The sequence below is a fragment of the Mobula birostris genome, chromosome 6 (assembly GCF_030028105.1).
Source record: "Mobula birostris isolate sMobBir1 chromosome 6, sMobBir1.hap1, whole genome shotgun sequence".
NCBI lineage: Eukaryota > Metazoa > Chordata > Chondrichthyes > Myliobatiformes > Myliobatidae > Mobula > Mobula birostris.
The window spans coordinates 187505104-187525083 of NC_092375.1; the positions used below are offsets into that span (position 1 = coordinate 187505104).

The following is a 19980-nucleotide window of genomic DNA, read 5'->3' on the forward strand; positions in this document are numbered from 1 at the left end:
GGGAGAGCAGAAGACGACAAACAGTGCAAATGCAAATATAAATTAATAACATTAAATAACGACAACATGATATAATGAGATAAAGAGATATAAAGTGAGATCATTCGTTGTGAGAACATCTCAATGGGTGGGCAAGTGAGTGTATGAAGCACCTTCAATTACTTGAAAAGACTGAGGTTGGGTAAAATACTGAAAGGCTTTTATTCGCTGTACAATACGACCTCCACAGTGAGTGTCTGCCCCGGACTGAGGGGGAGGGGCAAGGTGAACACCTTTATACAGGACTCTGTGGGAGGAGCCACAGGGGCAGTCAGCAGAGGGGTGTGTCCAGACAGGTAACCGAGTTACAACATATATACATGGTTTACCACATTCACCCCTCCTTTTTTTAAAAAGAGTCCCGCGGGGTGAAGTGACTGACAATATTTACAAGAAGTATATTTACAGGTTAAGTCTATCAGGCAGTCGAGTCCGTCGCTGTGATCTACGTAGCACCAGCGATGGCGGTTGTTCTGGCTCCAGCCTGACTTCAGGTGCCAGCACGTTAGGCGTCGGTAATCCCTCGTGCGTGTGCGTCGCGCCCGGTATGGGAGTGTCGTGTGGTGTCTGTATAGGGTTTGGGGTGCACGGTGTCTCGTAGGTACATACATTGGTGGGTACAGGGTCAATAGTCACCACGGAGTGTTCAGGGTAGGGGCCCGGAGCTCCTGCGGGCGCCAGGTCACGGATGGAGACCGTGTCCTCCCGCCCATCAGGTAAAACCACGTAGGCATACTGGGGGTTCGCATGAAGTAAGTGAACCCTCTCGACTATCGGGGAGTATTTATCACTCCTCGCATGTTTCCGGAGCAGCACTGGCCCCGGGGACATCAGCCAAGATGGTAGGGTGGTCCCAGTGGTTGACTTTCTGGGAAAAGAAAAGAGCCACTCATGAGGGGTGGCATTGGTGGCTGTGCATAACAGGGAGCGGATGGAGTGGAGTGCCTCGGGAAGGACCTCCTGCCAGCGGGAGACCGGCAGTCCCTTTGACCTGAGGGTTAAGAGTGTGGCTTTCCACACTGTGCCATTCTCCTTCTCTACCTGTCCATTCCCCCGGGGATTATAGCTCGTGGTCCTACTAGTTCAATTCCCCTAGCCAGTAGATATCAGCGCAGCTCGTCACTCATAAACGAGGATCCTCTGTCACTGTGGATATAGCATGGGTATCCGAACAGAGTGAAGAGCTTGCGCAGGGCTTTTATAACTGACGTGGTAGTGGTGTCGGGGCAGGGAATGGCGAAGGGGAACCGCGAGTACTCGTCAATTACGTTAAGAAAGTACACGTTGCGGTCGATGGAGGGAAGGGGGCCCTTATAGTCAACACTCAGTCGCTCAAAGGGGCAGGTGGCCTTGATGAGTGGTGCCTTTTCGGGTCGGTAGAAGTGCGGTTTGCACTCTGCGCAGACTTGGCAGTCCCTGGTCATCATTCTGATCTCCTCAAGGGAGTAAGGCAGGTTCCGGGCTTTCATGAAGTGGAAAAGCCGGGTGACTCCCGGGTGGCAAAGGTCTACATGTAGGGCGTATAGCCGGCCTATGGGCACGCTGGCGCATGTTCCCTGGGATAGGGCATCGGAGGGCTCGTTGAGCTTCCCAGGCCTGTACATGATGTCATAGTCGTAGGTGGAGATTTCGATTCTCCACCTCAGAATTTTATCATTTTTGATTTTGCTCCGCTGCTGATTATTAAACATGAATGCGACTGAGCGCTGGTCAGTTAGCAGGGTGAACGTTTTGCCGGCAGGATAGTGCCTCCAGTGCCCTATAGCTTTCACTATGGCCTAGGCCTCTTTCTCTACCGCAGAGTGCCGAATTTCAGGGCCTTGAAGGGTACAGGAGAAGAACGCCACTGGTCTTCCTGCCTGGTTGAGGGTAGCAGCCAGCGCAAAGTCGGAGGCGTCACTCTCTATTGGAAGGGAATGGCCTCATCCACCGCATGCATTGCTGCTTTGGCAATGTCCCCTTTTATGCGGTTGAAGGCCGCGTGGGCCTCGGCAGAGAAGGGGAATGTGGTGGACTTGACCAGGGGGCGGGCCTTGTCTGCATAGTTAGAGACCCATTGGGCGTAATATGAAAAGAAGCCCAGGCACCTTTTGAGGGCTCTGAGGGTATTGGGAAGAGGGAGTTCCAACAAAGGGCACATACGGTCGGAGTCAGGGCCAATGACTCCATTCTCCATGACACACCCAAGGATAGCAAGTCGGGTGGTCCCAAATACACACTTGTCCTTGTTACAGGTGAGGTTGAAAGATTTGGCCGCTTGGAGAAATTTTTGGAGGTTGTTGTCGTGATCCTGCTGGTCGTGACCACAGATGGTGATGTTATCCAGATATGGGAACGTGGCCTTCAGTTGGCACTGGTCCACCATCCGGTCCATTGCCCTCGGGAAGACAGATACACCATTCGTGACACCGAAGGGGACGCACAGGATTGATAAAGCCTGCCGTCCGCCTGAAGGCGGTGTAAGGACGGTCCTCCCGGCGGATGGGGAGCTGATGGTAAGCGGATTTTAGGTCTATGGTCGAGTACACCTTGTACTGTGCTATCTGATTGACCATATCCGCGATGCGGGGTAGAGGGTACGCGTCGAGCTGCGTGAACCTATTGATGGTCTGGCTATAGTCCACGACCATCCTATTCTTCTCCCCGTTCTGAACAACCACCACCTGCGCCCTCCAAGGACTTGTGCTTGCCTCAATGACCCCCTCCCTGAGCAGCCGCTGCACCTCCGACTTAATGAAAGCTCTGTCCCCCACGCTGTACCTCCTGCTTTTAGTTGCCACAGGTTTACAGTCGGGGGTCAGGTTGGCAAACAGCGGTGGGGGAGGGATCCTGAGGGTGGAGAGGCCGCAAGTGGTGGTCGGTTGTGTGGCAGTTGGCATGATGTTGGGTGAGATGCGCGGGTCGGTGTGTGTGTGTGGTCAGTAGCGGGGTATGTGACATATCTCTACAAAACAAGGGATTTATGACAGTAATTGGCCGGAGAGGCCCATCATACTTCATTGTCACGCTTTTCAGGTGGCTCTGGAAGTCCAACCCCAACAGCACAGGAGCACACAGTTGAGGCAAGACCAGGAACGTAAAGTCCCGATATTCTGTGCCCTGCACCACTAGTGTCACTACACAAACCCGCACCCCCCCCCCGATGTCTGTTGTATGCGACCTGGAGGCCATGGTGACCCTCCGACTTACCGGCTGTATCATGAGTCCACAATGCTGCACCGTGTCCGGGTGAATAAAGCTCTCCGTGCTGCCTGTGTCAAACAGGCAGCTTGTCCTGTGCCCCTCCACCAGGATGTCCATCATTGACCTTGAGAGCTGGTGGGGAGCGCTTTGGTCGAGGGTCACGGAAGCCAGGGTGGGGTCACTGTCTTGGTCCAGCGTGGTGGGGTGCCCCATGAGCACCCATTGGTCGTAGGCGGTGGGAGGTGGCGCCGACCAAGATGGCCGCCCCCATGTCTCGCACGTGGTGGCGGCGTGCAGGGAAGATGGCGGCAGGCAAGATGGTGACCCCCACGTCTCGCACGTGGTGGCAGTGTGCAGGAAAGATGACGGCAGGGAAGATGGCGGCCCCCATGTCTCGCACGTGGTGGCAGTGTGCAGGGAAGATGGCGACCCCCACGTCTCACACACGGCGCTGCTTGATCCCGCTCGCAGTTTTGACTTACAGACCTTGGTGAAGTGGCCCTTCTTTCCGCAGCTGGAGCAGGTAGCTTGTCGGGCCGGGCAGCGTTTCCGGGGGTGCTTCTCCAGTCTGCAGAAGTAGCACTTCGCGGACTCACGACTGGCTGCAGCCGAGGTGGATTCGCCGGTGTGGTTGCGGGGTCTGCGGCGCCCACAAGGCCATCGGGGGATCGCGTGCCTGGATAGCCTCGGAGTTATGCAGAATGGCCTCCAATGTATCAGCCAGCTCCATTGCCGAACTTAGGGTAAGATCGGCTTTTTCCAGCAGCCGCTGGCGCACGTACAGTGACCTGGTCCCCGTGACGAAGGCGTCTCTCACTAGGAGTTCTGCATGCTGCACCGCCGTCAGCTCCTGGCAATTGCAGGCCCGCACGAGTGTCTGTAGGGCCCGGACAAACTCAGCACTCGATTCCCCGGACCGTCGTTGCCGTGTCGCTAAGCGATGCCGAGCATAGACGCTGTTTATCGGCCTCAGGTATTGTCTTTTGAGTGCGTTCATCGCGCCATTGTAGTTCGGCTGTTCTCTGATCAGCGAATAAACCCGTGGACTGACCCTGGAGAGTAGAACTCTGCGCTTCGCTACGGGGTCGGTCGCTTTAATCTCCTCTAGATACGCTTCGAAACAGGCCAGCCAGAGTTCGAAAGCGTTTCCAGCTTCAGGTGTTTGCGGATTGAGGTCTAATTTTTCTGGTCTCAGGGACTGTTCCATGTTTTAAAACATACAGCGAATAAAATTGAAGCACCTTCAATTACTCCGAAAGACTGAGGTTTGGTAAAATACTGAAAGGCTTTTATTTGCTGTACAATACGACCTCCACAGTGAGTGTCTGCCCCCGGACTGAGGGGGAGGGGCAAGGTGAACACCTTTATACAGGACTCTGTGGGAGGAGCCACAGGGGCAGTCAGCAGAGGGGTGTGTCCAGACAGGTAACCGAGTTACAACATATATACATGGTTTACCACAGTGTAGTTATCTCCTTTTGTTCAAGAGCCTGATGGTTGAGGGGTAGAAACTGTTATGAACCTGGTGGTGCGGGTCCTGAGGGTTTCGATCCTTCTACTTGATGGTAGCAGTGAGAAGAGAGCATGGCTCGGGGTGGTGAGGATCTCTAATGAAAGATACCGCTTTCCTACGACACTGTTTTATGTAGGTGTGTTCAATGGTTGGGAGGGTTTGGCCCATGATATACTGAACGGGATCCACTACCTTTTGCAGGATTTTCCATTCAAAGGCCATGATGCAATGTGGGTGTTCATTGGAAGAGGTGTGGAAAATGTAAACAGTTGCTTCATTATACAGTGCCGGAAATTCCATTTTATTACTGAGTAATGAAGAAGTCCAAAATGATATCACTTACTTGAATATGTGAAGTTCTGTTGTATGGCCTTTTCAATGTCTGATTCATTTACCTTGCTATTTTGTTCAAATGTGTTTGTAACATCCATGATGACACTCCCTTTCCTGTAATTATAAAGTCATATAACTTAACTCACTATGACAATGCACAACAACACAATGTAAGTGCTGCAGGGTCAAATAGCTCATCAGAAAGTCCACTGAAGAATCATAAACCGCTTCATTTCTAGTATGATCCATTTTTTTTATCTCTCCTGTTGATTGTCTCGGGATTTACCCTCCAGCCAATTCCATTTACCATTATTTTTCTCTATGGTACATTGCACATTCAGTTCCTATATGGACCCACAATTATCTCCTGGTATCATGAATTCCCCTTGGATAAACATATGTGTTACTCAAACACATCACACAGTTCATGAGTGGCTTGACAGCCAGTTTTGATGAAGGGTCCCAGTCTGAAATGTCAACTGTTCACTCTTTTCCATAGATGCTGCCTGACCTGGTGAGCTCCCCCAGTATTTTGTGTATGTTGCTTTGGATTTCCAGCATCTGCAGAATCGCTTGTGTTTGTACGTTTATCTCTTAACATTCCTGAGGAACCCAGGCACTGTGCAACATGACAATTGTGGAATTTAATTTCAGCTAATCATATGAAATTAAAACTGAATATTAGTTATTACTGAGATGAATTATGAAGAATTCTGGATATTAAAGGGATGGTGTATATGACGCTGGAACTTAATGAATACCAGGACACACTCAAATGCTCTTGCTCCAACTTGCTATGTTCTTATGTTGTGTACTGCTGCTACTCTTTTTCTTCTCATATATCTTATTTTCATTGTGATAATTTGTTTTTATATTTCCTGGCTGTTTGCTTTAGAGCCATAGAATTGTAAAGTATTCAGTACAAAAAACAGGCCCTTCAGCCCAACTTGCCCATGCCAACCAAGATTCCCATTTAAGCTTGTCCATTTGCTATCCAAGTGTCTTTCAGATGTTATTATTTGTATCACAATAACTTCCCCTGGAAGCTCTTTCCATTTCTGTACCACCCTCTGTGTGAAGTTGCCACTCAGATGCCATTTAAATTTCTCCTTTCTCACCTTAAACTGATTCGCTCTCCATAGGAAAAAAAACTGTGTGCATTCACCCTTTCTATGTCCCTCATAATTGTATATACTTCTAGATGTTTATACTTCTGTCTTCTATGCTCCAAGGAGTTGAGTCCCAGCATGCCTAAACCCTCTCTTAAACTCAGGCCCTGGGTCCTGGTAACGTTCATAGAACATAGAACATAGAATAGTACAGCACAGTACAGGCCCTTTGGCTCACAATGTTGTGCTGACCCTCAAACCCTGCCTCCCATATAACCCCCCACTTTAAATTCCTCCATATACCTGTCTAGTAGTCTCTTAAACTTCACTAGTGTATCTGCCTCCACCACTGACTCAGGCAGTGCATTCCACGCACCAACCACTCTCTGAGTAAAAAACCTTCCTCCGATATCCCCCTTGAACTTCCCACCCCTTACCTTAAAGCCATGTCCTCTTGTATTGAGCAGTGGTGACCTGGGGAAGAGGTGCTGGCTATCCACTCTATCTATTCCTCGTATTATCTTGTACACCTCTATCATGTCTCCTCTCATCCTCCTTCTCTCCAAAGAGTAAAGCCCTAGCTCCCTTAATCTCTGATCATAATGCATACTCTCTAAACCAGGCAGCATCCTGGTAAATTTCCTCTGTATCCTTTCCAATGCTTCCACATCCTTCCTATAGTGAGGTGACCAGAACTGGACACAGTACTCCAAGTGTGGCCTAACCAGAGTTTTATAGAGCTGCATCATTACATCGCGACTCTTAAACTCTGTCCCTCGACTTATGAAAGCTAACACCCCATAAGCTTTCTTAACTACCCTATTCACCTGTGAGGCAACTTTCAGTGATCTGTGGACACGTACCCCCAGATTCCTCTGCTCCTTCACACTACCAAGTATCCTGCTATTTACTTTGTACTCTGCCTTGGAGTTTGTCCTTCCAAAGTGTACCACCTCACACTTCTCTGGGTTGAACTCCATCTGCCACTTCTCAGCCCACTTCTGCATCCTATTAATGTCTCTCTGCAATCTTCGACAATCCTCTACACTATCTACAACACCACCAACCTTTGTGTCATCTGCAAACTTGCCAACCCACCCTTCTACCCCCACATCCAGGTCGTTAATAAAAATCACGAAAAGTAGAGGTCCCAGAACAGATCCTTGTGGGACACCACTAGTCACAAGCCTCCAATCTGAATGCACTCCCTCCACCATGACCCTCTGCCTTCTGCAGGCAAGCCAATTCTGAATCCACCTGGCCAAACTTCCCTGGATCCCATGCCTTCTGACTTTCTGAATAAGCCTACCGCGTGGCACCTTGTCAAATGCCTTACTAAGATCCATATAGATCACATCCACTGCACTACCCTCATCTATATGCCTGGTCACCTCCTCAAAGAACTCTATCAGGCTTCTTAGACACAATCTGCCCATCACAAGGCCATGCTGACTGTCCCTGATCAGATCATGAATCTCTAAATGCCCAGAGATCCTATCTCTAAGAATCTTTTCTAATAGCTTCCCCACCACAGACGTAAGGCCCATGTAAGACCATTTGGTACGGCGGGGTAGGGGGGGGGGTCTCCATCATGGATACTAGCCTCCCCAGCATCCAGGACATCTTCAAAGAGTGATGCCTCAAAAAACTGGCATCCATCACCCAGGACATGCCCTTTTCTCATTGCTGTCACCAGGAAAGAGGTACAGGAGCCTGAAGACACACACTCTGTGATTCAGAAACAGCTTCCTCCCCTCCGCCATCTGACTTCTGAATGGACATTGAACCCAGGAACACTACCGCACTTTTTTATTTCTATCTGTTGCATTACTTATTTAATTAAACTATTATATATCTAAACATATATATATATATACACATACATATACATATATCCATATACACATGAGAGTGTGTGTATATATATATACACACACAAACACACTGTAATTTAGTTTTTTCTCTCTTCTACTATTATTAGATTAGATTAGATTCAACTTTATTGTCATTGTGCCGTACAGATACAAAGCCAATGAAATGCAGTTAGCATCTGACCAGAAGTGCAAAGAATAGTGTTATTTACAAAATATCTGTGAATAAAAAGTAAGTGCTACAGCACACAAATATAAAAGTACGGAGACAGTACAATACGGGTGCAATACTGCTTGGCGCTGTGATGTGAGGTTCAGCAGGGTCACAGCCTCAGGGAAGAAGCTCTTCCCGTGCCTGCTGGTGCGGGAGCGGAGGCTCCTGTAGCGCCTACCGGATGGGAGGAGAGTAAAAAGTCCATGGTTAGGGTGAGATGCATCCTTGATAATGCTTTTCACCCTGCCCAGGCAGCGTTTATGGTAGATGTCCTCAATGATGGGCAATTGGGTGCCGATAATCCGATGGAGAGTTTTCACCACCCACTGGAGTGCTTTGCGGTCCGATATGGGACAACTGCCATACCACACTGAGATGCAGTTGGTGAGTATGCTCTCAATGGTACAGCGGCATTATGCATATCTATTTCTTAGACTGGGTTCTGCCTCTTTATCAATTTTTCAGTCAACCCTTGTGGGATTTAAAATAATCCCAATTCTCAACTTTGATCCTAAAACAATTGTACAAATCTCTTTGTTAGATTATAAACCTCTTCTGTATCTTCTGTAGATAACTTGGCATGTGGCCATGCAGTTAAGGCGTTGGTCTAGTGATCTGAAGGTCGCTAGTTCGAGCTTCAGCTGAGGCAGCGTGTTGTGTCCTTGAGCAAGGCACTTAACCACACATTGCTCTGCGATGACACCGGTGCCAAGCTGTCTTGGCCCTAGGGCCCTTCCCTTGAACAACATCGGAACTGCCAGTCTTCCATACAACCTTGCCCAGGCCTGTGTCCCTAGAAACCTTCCAAGGCACAAATCCAAGGTCTCACGAGACTAACGGATGCCTATTATTGGAAAACTCTCAGCAAAAGGTTGCCTCCATTTTTTTCATTCTTTTATGAACACCCAAATGGACTCCAATCCCACCTCCTGATTTTATAAGCAAAGGTTATTTTTCATTCCTGTTACAATATCACAGCCATCCCATCTCTTCTGATGTTGAGACTCACAGGCAATAGAGAGTTCGGAAAATGAACCTGAGGTACATCATCTGTCAAGGCCCAACGAACAGTCTACATAAACAACTTTGTGGGGCTCTGTCCCTTCCTCCTTCTATTTCTGTATCCTCCTGTTCTTAATAAAGACTTCCAAAGTCCACAATATTTCATTTTGAATTAATAACTGACCTTATTTTGATTAGTTATTTATTAACTCTTCCTGTTTTTCTTGTTTAACAACACAGAACAATATTGTATGATTCAAACCATTTATCATGCTAACTTCAGAGATCACATATGAAGCATTTAATTCAATTTTCTCATTACCTTACATCATATATTATAGTTGATTTGTAGCCAAATCCCTTCAATGACTCCTTAAACTGTAAAACAATTCAGAATAATTGATAAATTTTCAATATATTTTTAATCCAAAATCTAATACTTTCTTTCTAATTAAAATAAATTTCTTTGTCTCCTTCTTCAGTTTCTTTACATTAGGAACCATTTGGAAAAATATTGCTTGGAAGCTGGATTCCGCCCATGGTTTATGCACAATAACAAACATGGTTGCACGATAGCACAGTGGTTAGCACAATGCTTTACAGTACCAGACATCCCACCCTGCAAAAACTCTTTTCAGGGAGGTAGCACCCCTGTCCCCTGCAACCCCATATCACCCCCCACCCCTGGTCGACCTCCAAGGGTGTATGTAGTACTTTGTTTAGTGATTTTGTCTAATCTGTAAACCTAGTTCGGTATATGCAGAAAATGTGACATTAAAATATGTACTTATTTTATATTATGTTTATTCTATTACAACTTTAAGCAAGCCTACAGGGAGTTTGGCCTCATCACGTAGGACATCAATAGAGTAGCTCCTTAGCAGCTAGCCAGCTAGTTTAAATAACGTTAGCTACACTAATGAACGAATGACACCTGTTAACATGTCTTTTACATTCTAACCCACCATGGGCAATAGAAAAGTCACTGTTGCAAATAGTGCAGCGAGCAACACTATCATTCTTTTTGAGGTTGATTGTAAAGCCCACCCACAGAGAAAATTGATAGGTCTACTTAGCACGAAGAGGGACCAATCAGGATGCTCGCTCTTCCTCTCCCTCTCAAAAAATCGATTTCTGGGAAATTGTATATAATTTCCGGGCATCAGGGAGCCGCTATCAATATGCGGGAGACTCCCGGAACTTCCGGGAGAGGTGGGATGTCTGCAGTACCAGCAACTTGGGTTGAATTCCTGCCACTGTCTGTAAGGAGTTTGTACCTTCTCCCCGTGACCACGTGGGTTTCCTCTGGGTGCTTTGGTTTCCTCCCACAGTCCAAAGACATACCAGTTGGTAGGTTAACTGGTCATTGCAAATTGTGCCATGATTAGGCTAGGGTTAAGTTGGGGATTGCTGGGCTGTGTGGCTTGAAAGGCCAGAAGGGCCTATTCCTCACAGTATCTCAATAAGTAAATAAGAAACAAAATGGAAGGCAAGCAATGAAAAACTCTACAGCTAACCATAATGTAAAACCATGTTGGGGTGGTTTACTCCCTGAAACGAGACCCATCCAAAAGTCATCCAGAAAGGTCTGTGTGGCACAGTCCTCCAGTAATGAGAATCCTGGAATCCTGGAAAGAATGCCGCACAAAATTCATCTTCTTAAGGCTAGGTCACATGACCAGCACCACGCAACAGATCCTAAATTGAGATCCTCGCAGTAAAACGTATTTTATGCCTGGATCTCATCCTTTCAGTGAGGTACACTCATCAGGAAGGACAGAAATGTTGTAACAAGCCATTTAAAGGATTAAAGCATTTGTCTGCTATAACAAGTGCAGGTGGACTTACAAAACAGATTTCAAGGGATCTTTTCACATCATCTAGGTTCTCTTTCTGATTCCTAATGTAATATGCAGGCACAACTAGTATTTTCTTTCCGTTCCTACTGGAGAAATATAATTTTTCGGTGATCTTAAAAGAAGTGTCTTTCAGACCTCAGCTGGGAGAGAAGGTTGTGGATGCTGACCAGGAACAATCCCACTGTAGCCTTCCCTTTTGCAGGACGTGCGTAGAACACCAAAGCACAGGATAGGCTCTTGCACTATGCCGACCTTTTAACCTGCTCTAAGATCAATCTAACCCTTCCCTCCTGAATAGCCCTCTATTTCTCTAAAATCCATGTACCTATCTAAGAGTTTTTTAAATGGCCATAATGTATCTGCCTCTACCACTAACCCTGACAGGGCCTTCCACGCGCTCACCATTTCCTTCGCAAAGAACTTACATCTGACATACCCCAACACATTCCTCCAATCATCTTAAAAAGATACCCCTTGTATTAGCCATTTCCGCCCTGGTCAAAAGTCTTTGGCTGTCCACTCAATCTATACTTCTACATCTCTATCAAGTCGCCTCTCATCCTTCTCTGCTCCAAAGGGAAAAGCCCTAGCCCAGTCAACCTATCCTCATAAGACACGCACTCTAATCTCCTCTGCACCATCTCTGGAGCTTCTACACCAGAACTGAGTGTAACATTCAAAATGTGGTCTAACCAGGGTTTTATAGAGCTGCAACATTACCTCACGGCAATTGAACTCAATCTCCTAATGAAGACCAACACAGCATCGCCTTCTTCACAATTCTATCACCTTTTGCAGCAACCTTGAGGAATCAATGGACAAGGACCCCAAGATCCCCCCTGTTCCTCCATGCTGCCAAAAATCATGCCATCAACCCTGTATTTTTCTTTCAAATTCACCCTTCTAATGTGAATCACTTCACACTTCTCTGAGTTGAACTCCATCTGACACTTCCCAGCCATTGTCCCGTTGCAATGTACAAGAAGTTGTGCACTTTGGTAGAAGGGAGAAAGGCATAGGCTATTTTCTAAACAGTGAGAAAATCAGAAATTGGAGTTGGAAAGGTATTTGGGATTCCTAGCGCCGGATTCCCTAAAGGTTAACTTGTAGGTTGAGTTGGTAATAAAAAAGGCAAATGCAATGTTAGCATTCAGTTCAAGAGGACTAGAATATAAAAACATAGATATAATGTTGAGGTTTTTCAAGGTGTGGGTCAGACCATATATGGAATTTTGCAAGTAGTTTTGGGACCCATACCTAAGCAAGGGTGTGCTCAAGTTGAAGAGTGTCCGGAATGAGTTTATGAGAATGATCCCAGGGATGAAAGGGTTTATATACAAGAAGAGCTTGATAGTTCTGGGCTTGTACTCAGTGGAGTTTATGAGGAGGTTCGGGGGCAATCTCATTGAAATATACCAAACATTGAAAGGTCTGATTAAAGTGGCCATGGCGAAGAATGTTTCCAACAGTACGAGAGTCTCGGACCAGAGGGCACATCCTTAGAATAACAGGACACCCCTTTAAACAGAAATGAGGAGGAATTTCATTAGCCAGAGAGTGGTGAATCTGTGGAATTCACTGCCTGAATTGGCTGTTGAGGCCAAGTCATTGGGTATAAAGTGTAGGTTGATATGTTCTTGATTAGTAAGGGTGTCAAAGTTTACAGGGAGAAGTTAGAAGAATAGGGTTGAGAAGGAAAAAAATGAATCATCATAATTGAGTGGCAGAGCATACTCAATGTGTTGAATGACCTAATTCTACTCCTATGTCTTTTGCTGAAAATGTTAAATCTCTCCCTCCAAGAGGTCTACAAACTTGTCATGGTTTGTCATGCTTCAATGACCTGGGGAGCTATGCTGGCTGGAGTCAGGGCTTTATGCTTTGGCTTTTGGTTGGGTCACCCATGCCAATCAGGCCTAAGGGTAAAAGCCAGTCTAAGAGTGGTCAACCAGTTCTCTAAGTTTGGAGGTTCAGCTCAGGACTAAACAACCCTGACTTGTAAAACAAAACTGTTACGGAAACAGCAATGAAGAATTCTTCTACATGTGAGTGTGACGGTATTTCTGAGTTTCCACCTGAGACTTGCATGACCTACAGTAATGAAAGCGGAGAGGAAGCTACTGACGTGATGAAGGAAGCCCTGAACACCACCAGAGATGGAGGACCTTCACTGCTGCCCTAAACACCAGCGGCGTAACAGGCAGAAGTTAAATCTCCCAGTGCTGGCAATACTTCTGACGTTTGTCAGAAAAATTCTGATGGGTTGCGATGTCTTCAAAGGCTCTCTGAAAAGAGGCTCTTTGTTGTTGAACCTCCTGGGAATAAAGATGCCAAGCCACCTTGAATGCCAAGTCATTGTCATAACAATACTTTGGTATTATGGTGCTGTCAATAGTGTTGTTAATGAGACATCCATTGAATGACTATCTCAATACAGACACGCTGAAGAAAATATTTCCTACTAATGTACATCAAACTCAGCAGAAATTGGAAACTGCAAAAGCAGCCTAGTGAGTTTTGAAGCTGCCCGTTCAAATGTAATGTCCTGGTTAACATTTCTACTACTATGCTGTGAGGTGGCATATTTTAGCAGTTTTCTGTCAAAGCAATGTGCTATGCTGGAACACGAGGAATTCTGCAGATGCTGGAAATTCAAGCAACACCCATCAAAGTTGCTGGTGAATGCAGCAGGCCAGGCAGCATCTCTAGGAAGATCTTTCAAATCTCTTACTAGCTCTTCCTTCAGCTAGTCCTGACGAAGGGTCTTGGCCCAAAACGTCGACTGTACCTCTTCCTAGAGATGCTGCCTGGCCTGCTGCGTTCACCAGCAACTTTGATGTGTGTTGCTATGCTGGAAAGTGTGTTTTGGCTTCGGCTAAGATAAAGACACATGTTGTCCAACTTGGGCATGTGAATCAGCCGATCAGGATTGTGGAGAAGAGTTTTGTGAAGGACAGTAGTCTGGTTTCGGAGCTCTTGGCAAGAGCTGCGGAACAGGACAGAAGGGAAGATGCCGCAGAATGCCATTGGAAGGAAAGTCCCCATTGCGCGAAGGGCTTTGCGCAGATGACAGGTTCTAAGGAGGAAGGGCCAATACTACTCAGAAAGAGCCGGTTTGTTCAAATTAGACATCGAGGGAAGTTCAGAATGTCGTGTGTGCTTTCACGTAGACCGTGGGTCCAGCCTGTGAGAAAAAGACAACTCCAGTGTGAGCTTCAGTGGTCTTGTGCACATTGAACCTTGTTTAACTGTAAAGGGCCCTTTTATTTTCTTTTTCCTTCTAACTGTTCGACAAAGCTGAAATTTGTAAATATATTTTCTTTTTAATTTTATACAGTATACCATCTGTTATTTCTGGCCGACTGACAATTCTGTATGGGCAGCATTTACACAGCATTTGCTCAAGTCGATGTTTCTTTAATTGGACGGGTTTCGTTGAACCCCCCCCAAACCATACAGACTAAGCGGATATTGTTTATGAAAGGTGGCCTTCTCACTGCTGGGTCACGTGGCTCTTAGCAGAGCTGGCTGACAAGCCAAGTTTGTATATGACCCCAGTGAGAGGGTTACACATGACGTACATTAATGTAACATGCCCCTTGTTTTAATGAGATGTTTTCAAAATGATTGTAGCATGGAACATTGAGCTCCAGTTTATGCAAATATAAATGGATGGAAGTGAACTTTATGATGTCCTTGGCCTGATTGGCAAAATTGCACCTGTAAATGTTAAGCATGATATATTGTAGATAAAATAGCATTTTGTGCATCTAACTCCTAAAAAATAAGTGCTTTATCAATCATTTATGGACACATTAGGCCAACCTGATTCAACTTTCCATTGTGTTGATCTTTAATTGGTCTTCAAATAGAATTATGAATGAATGTCATTTCATCGTCTCGGACTCTGTGGATGTTTGATTGAGAGATACAGAATGGTAACAGGCTCTTCAGCCCAATGAACTCATGCTCCCCTATTACGCCTATGTGACCAATTAACCTACTAACCTGTACATCTCTGGATGTGTGTGAGGAAACCAGAGCACCTGGAGGAAACCCACGAAGTCATGGTGAGAATGTACAAACTCCTTACGGACTGCGGTGGGAACTGAGCCTGGGTCGCTGGTACTGTAAAGTGTTGTGTTAACTGCTATGCTACCGTGCCACGTCAAACATACAAGCTCCTTACAGACAGCAATGGGAATTGAACACCGATCGTAGGTGCCGTAAAGCATTACACTAACCGCTATGCTGTCAATGCCACCTCCAACTGTGCTGCACCCAGTGCTGCACCCAGTTTTTGTTCAATGCTTCAGTACAATAGCTTGAGTAAAGCTGGGGAAAATGTCATTTGAGAACTAGAGGATTGAATTGATGACCTGCAAATCTTAATGAATTGTAGAGACATTTCAGTATTTTGCAGTTTTGATTAATTTCTCATTTAACAAAGGTTATTTTTGTCTTTTATTGTCTTTAACTTATAAAATGAACTTCAAAGCTATAAATACATACTACTTCAGTTACACGGTTGAGAAGATCTTGATATATCTTCGATGATACATCCTTCATCTCTTCTTGAAATTCTTCTTTGAGCGTTAGTTCTCCACCAAAAGTTTTGCCTAGATATTAAACAAAAATAATCTAATATTTATATTGTGTTCAAATTTCAGAAGATTTTGTGAATTTAATTATAAATGACAGTAACTTCTTCCTCATCTCTCATCCTTTTCATTTTCTTATTGTAATTAGTTCATGAATAATTGGAAAACTTCGAAGACCCAGTGCAAAAACCATCAGTGATTGTCTTAATTTCTAAAGGTCTTCAATAGTGACTTATTCTGCTTGTTGGGTTATTATTATTAGCTTATTCAAATTGTAAACCACCAAGATTCAGTGAGAATGAAATTCCAGGAACACTTAATTCTTGATTAACTTTAGAAACTGGTAACTGCTCCGCCCCTGATCACAAGAAACTGCAGACAATTGTGGACAGAGCTCTACAGACCATGGAAATCAGCCTCCCCTCCATGGACTCTCGCTGCACTTCTACATTTCTCACTGTCTTGGTAATGTAAACAAAAATAATCAAAGACCACATCAGCTGTGGACATTCCCTCTTCTCCACCACTCCCCCAATGAGTAGAAGATAAAAAGCCTGAAGGCACATACCACCAGGCTCAAGAACTGCTTTCATTCTGCTGTGATAAGACTATAGAAAGGACCCTAGTATAAGATGGTCTCTTGGTCTCATGGGCCTTGCACCTCATTAGCTGCCTGCTCTGCACTTTTTCTGAGTTTTGTCATTATCTTTCTTTGTACAAACTCAATGCACTGTTGTAATGAAATTATCTACTGTATATGGAAAGCATACAAAACAAAGTTTTTCACTTTGTCTTGGTGCATGTAACAACAATTAACCAATTTACCAATTTGAAAAGGATCAAATGGAACATTAGGAAAGAATGAAAAAGCACCTATTCATTCATGGGACATGGGCATCAGCAGCAAGGTCAACATTTATTAAACATATTTATTTGTCCGCCACTGGTGGCAAGACACCATTGTGAAAACTACAGTCAGAGGGTAAAGAATCATAGGACTCTACAGCACAAGAACGGGTCCACACCAAACTATTCTTCTGCCTAGATCCATTGACCAGCACCTGAACTAAACCCTCTATACCCTTCCGACCCATGTACTCATCCAAATTTCTCTTAGGTATTGAAATAGCACCTGTGTCCACCACTTCCGCTGGCAGCTGGTTCCACACTCGTACCACCCTCTGAGTGAAGAAATTCCCCCTCAGATTTCCCCTAAATATTTCACTTTTCATACTTAACCTATGACCTCTGGCTCTACTCTTACCTGACCTCTGTGGAAAAAAAGCCTGCTTGCATTTATCCTAGCTATAAACATCATTATTTTGTCTGTCTCTCAAATCTCCCCTCATTCTCCTGTGCTCCAGGAAAACTTATTCAACCTTTCCCTAAACTAAGGTCTTCAAGTCTTGACAGCATCCTTGTAATTTTTCCCTGTATCAAACTTATTGATCTTTCCTGTCAGGAGGTGATAAGAACGGCACACAATACTCCAAATTAGACCTCACCAATGTATTTTACATCCTCGCACAACATCCTAACTCTGGTACTCAGTACTTTGATTTATGAAGAACAATATTTCAGAAGCTCTCTTTACAACCCTATTTACATGTGTCACCACTTTCAAGGAATTATGGATTTATATTTTCATATCCCTCTGTTCTACTGCACTCCTCAGTGTCCTATCATCCACTGTCTAAGTCGGGGTCCCCAACCTTTTTTGCGCTGCGGACTGGTTTCATATTAACAATATTCTTGCGGACCGGCCGTTGTGGGGGGGGGGGGGGGGGGGTGCGGGGTCGTGGAGAGAGAGTTGCTGTCAAATACGTTAGCTTTACCCCGAGAAAGACTACAATGACCATGAAGCCTTGCGCGGGCACCAGTGCACATGCGTAATTTGCGTATGCATGTACGTACCAATTTTTTTCGACAAATCGATTCTGTCAGGGGGTGTAAATCACGAACACAATATGGGTGATAAGTGGCTAATACCTTCAATCTCATTTCTAAAAGGGTTTATCTACGAGTTTAATATTAAACACACAGCGCATATTTTCCTCGCATGAATATAGCGATAAGTCAATTGTCAGGGGAGCTTGAAATAAGTGTTGAACGAACTTCCAGTAGAAGTGGTAGAGGGAGGTTCGATATTATTTAAAGAAAAATTGGATAGCTATATGGACAGGAAAGGAATGGAGGGTTATGGGCTGAGTGCAGGTCGGTGGGACTAGGTAAGTAGCGTTCGGCACGGACTAGAAGGGCAGAGATCACCTATTTCCCTGCTGTAATTGTTATATGGTTATATAAGTCAATAGCATCATAACATTTTAAGTAACGTTTGGATATTAAACACATGGCACATATTTTCCCCGTATGAATATACAAAATCACTGCAACACACCAATATCGCTGAATCAGTGGGAGCCCTGGGCTTGTTTCCCTGCAACAAGACGGTCCTATCGAGGGGTGATGGGAGACAGCGATACTCGAAGGAGGTTCCTTATGTCCAATCTATTCCGCAATTTAGTTTCGTTGCATTCATTGCAGAGATATGTTGGAAATGGAAGCAATGTTTTCAGTGCTTTCGTGGCTATCTCAGGATATTCAGCCTTGACTTTGATCCGGAATGCCGGCAGAGATGTTATGTCAAACATGCTTTTCAGCCTGCTGTCATTTGCAAGTTCAAGGAGTTGATCTCCTTCCCGCGCTGACATGGATGACGTGCGGGTAATGACCTCGCATGCGTAATGGCTCAACAGTGGCCGTGACAGGGAATGAGGAAAGGTGCAGCTGACTCATATCGCCAAATCATATCGTTTCCTCACGGCCCGGTAGCGCATGCTTTGCGGCTCGGTACCGGTCCACGGCCCGGTGGTTGGGGACCGCTGGTCTAAGTAAGTCCTAGCTTGGTTTGTCCTTTTAAAGTGCAACTCCTCATACTTGACTGCATCAAATTCTATCCACCATTTATTAGCCCATTTTCACAGATGGCCCACGTCCCACTGCATGCTTTGAAAACCTTCCTTACTGTCCACTGCACCCACATTCTTGGTTTCCTAATGAAAATTGTTTCACTAATTGGATGTCTCAGGATGTTAACCTAGCAATTAAGATATTTTTAGTTTGAGAGTTTTAGTTAGTGGCCCTGATGGCCTACTGTTTATTATTTTCCTTTTGTTCTGTGATAGTTCTTATTAAAATTCAGTGGACTGTTCATTCCGCTTCAAATGTCACTCCCTCTGCACTTGGTCATCGCTGAATATCACGTCAGAAGGGTTTCTTTACCATAAACTCTCCAGTTAGATCTGGTTCATTACACAACACCCTGAATTCTCTGTGGTCCACATTCTACCTGACAATTCCTAAATATGCCACAAGATGATCCATCTTATTTCTTATACTGTGTGCATTTAAATATAACACTTCAAGTCCTATACTCACCAAACTTTTAGTATTTTTGTCTCCTTGTTGGCTGAAGTTACATTCTTATCCCTTTCTAAACCTACAGTCTCATTCTTTATTCTGGAAAGGAGCTCCCTGCAATCATTCAGTTCTTAAACAAAACCCAAATTACTACACTTTGATCATTTTGCGCTAATATGGACTCTGTTTTTGTTTTCTTTCTTGTAAAAGTTATATTTTATGTTTTTCTTGTAATTGCTGCTGAAATGATGCCAAGTGCCTGGAATACTGCTCGATTTCTCCAACCTGATCCCATGAATACCGATTTCCTTCTGGTAATCAAATTTCCCACCCCCACTTTCTTTATTCCCCATTCCGACCTTTTACTTCTTCTCACCTGCCTATCACTTACCCCCATCCTTCCCTTTCTCCTATGGTCCACTCTCCCTTCCTATCAGATTCTTTCTTCTCCATCTCTTGACCTTTCCCACCCACCTGACTTCACCTCCCACCTTCGAGCTAGCCTCTTTCCCCTCCCCCCACATTTTTATTAAGGCATCTTCACCATTCCTTCTCAGTCCTGAAGAAAGGTCTGGCCTGAAAGGTTGACTCTCTATTCATTTCTTTCGATGCTGCCTGACCTGCTGAGTTGCTCTGGCATTTTGTGTGTGTTGTTCTGGCTTTCCAGCATCTGCAGAATCTCTTGTGTTTATGCTGCTGGTTGCTTGTCATTGCACCTGTTCATAAATCTACAAACGTACTTGTGCACATGACAATAAACTCAACTTTGACTTTAAATATTTAAATCTCCAAAATTTGAGGAAGGACATTCTTGCTATTGAGGGAGTGCAGTGTAG

At 45.1% G+C, this 19980-nt stretch overlaps 1 protein-coding gene across 1 annotated transcript in view; it reads right to left on the reverse strand.

Annotated features, from left to right (window-relative positions):
- The window catches only part of LOC140198776 (uncharacterized), a 113221-nt gene that overhangs the window by 24889 nt on the left and 68352 nt on the right, over window positions 1-19980 (reverse strand). Inside the window, exons 38-40 of the mRNA XM_072259786.1 lie at window positions 15636-15742; window positions 9587-9642; window positions 5079-5182 (exon numbers count right to left, since the gene is read on the reverse strand). Coding sequence (XP_072115887.1) covers window positions 5079-5182; window positions 9587-9642; window positions 15636-15742 — 267 coding nt within the window. The remainder of the gene's footprint in view (window positions 1-5078; window positions 5183-9586; window positions 9643-15635; window positions 15743-19980) is intronic.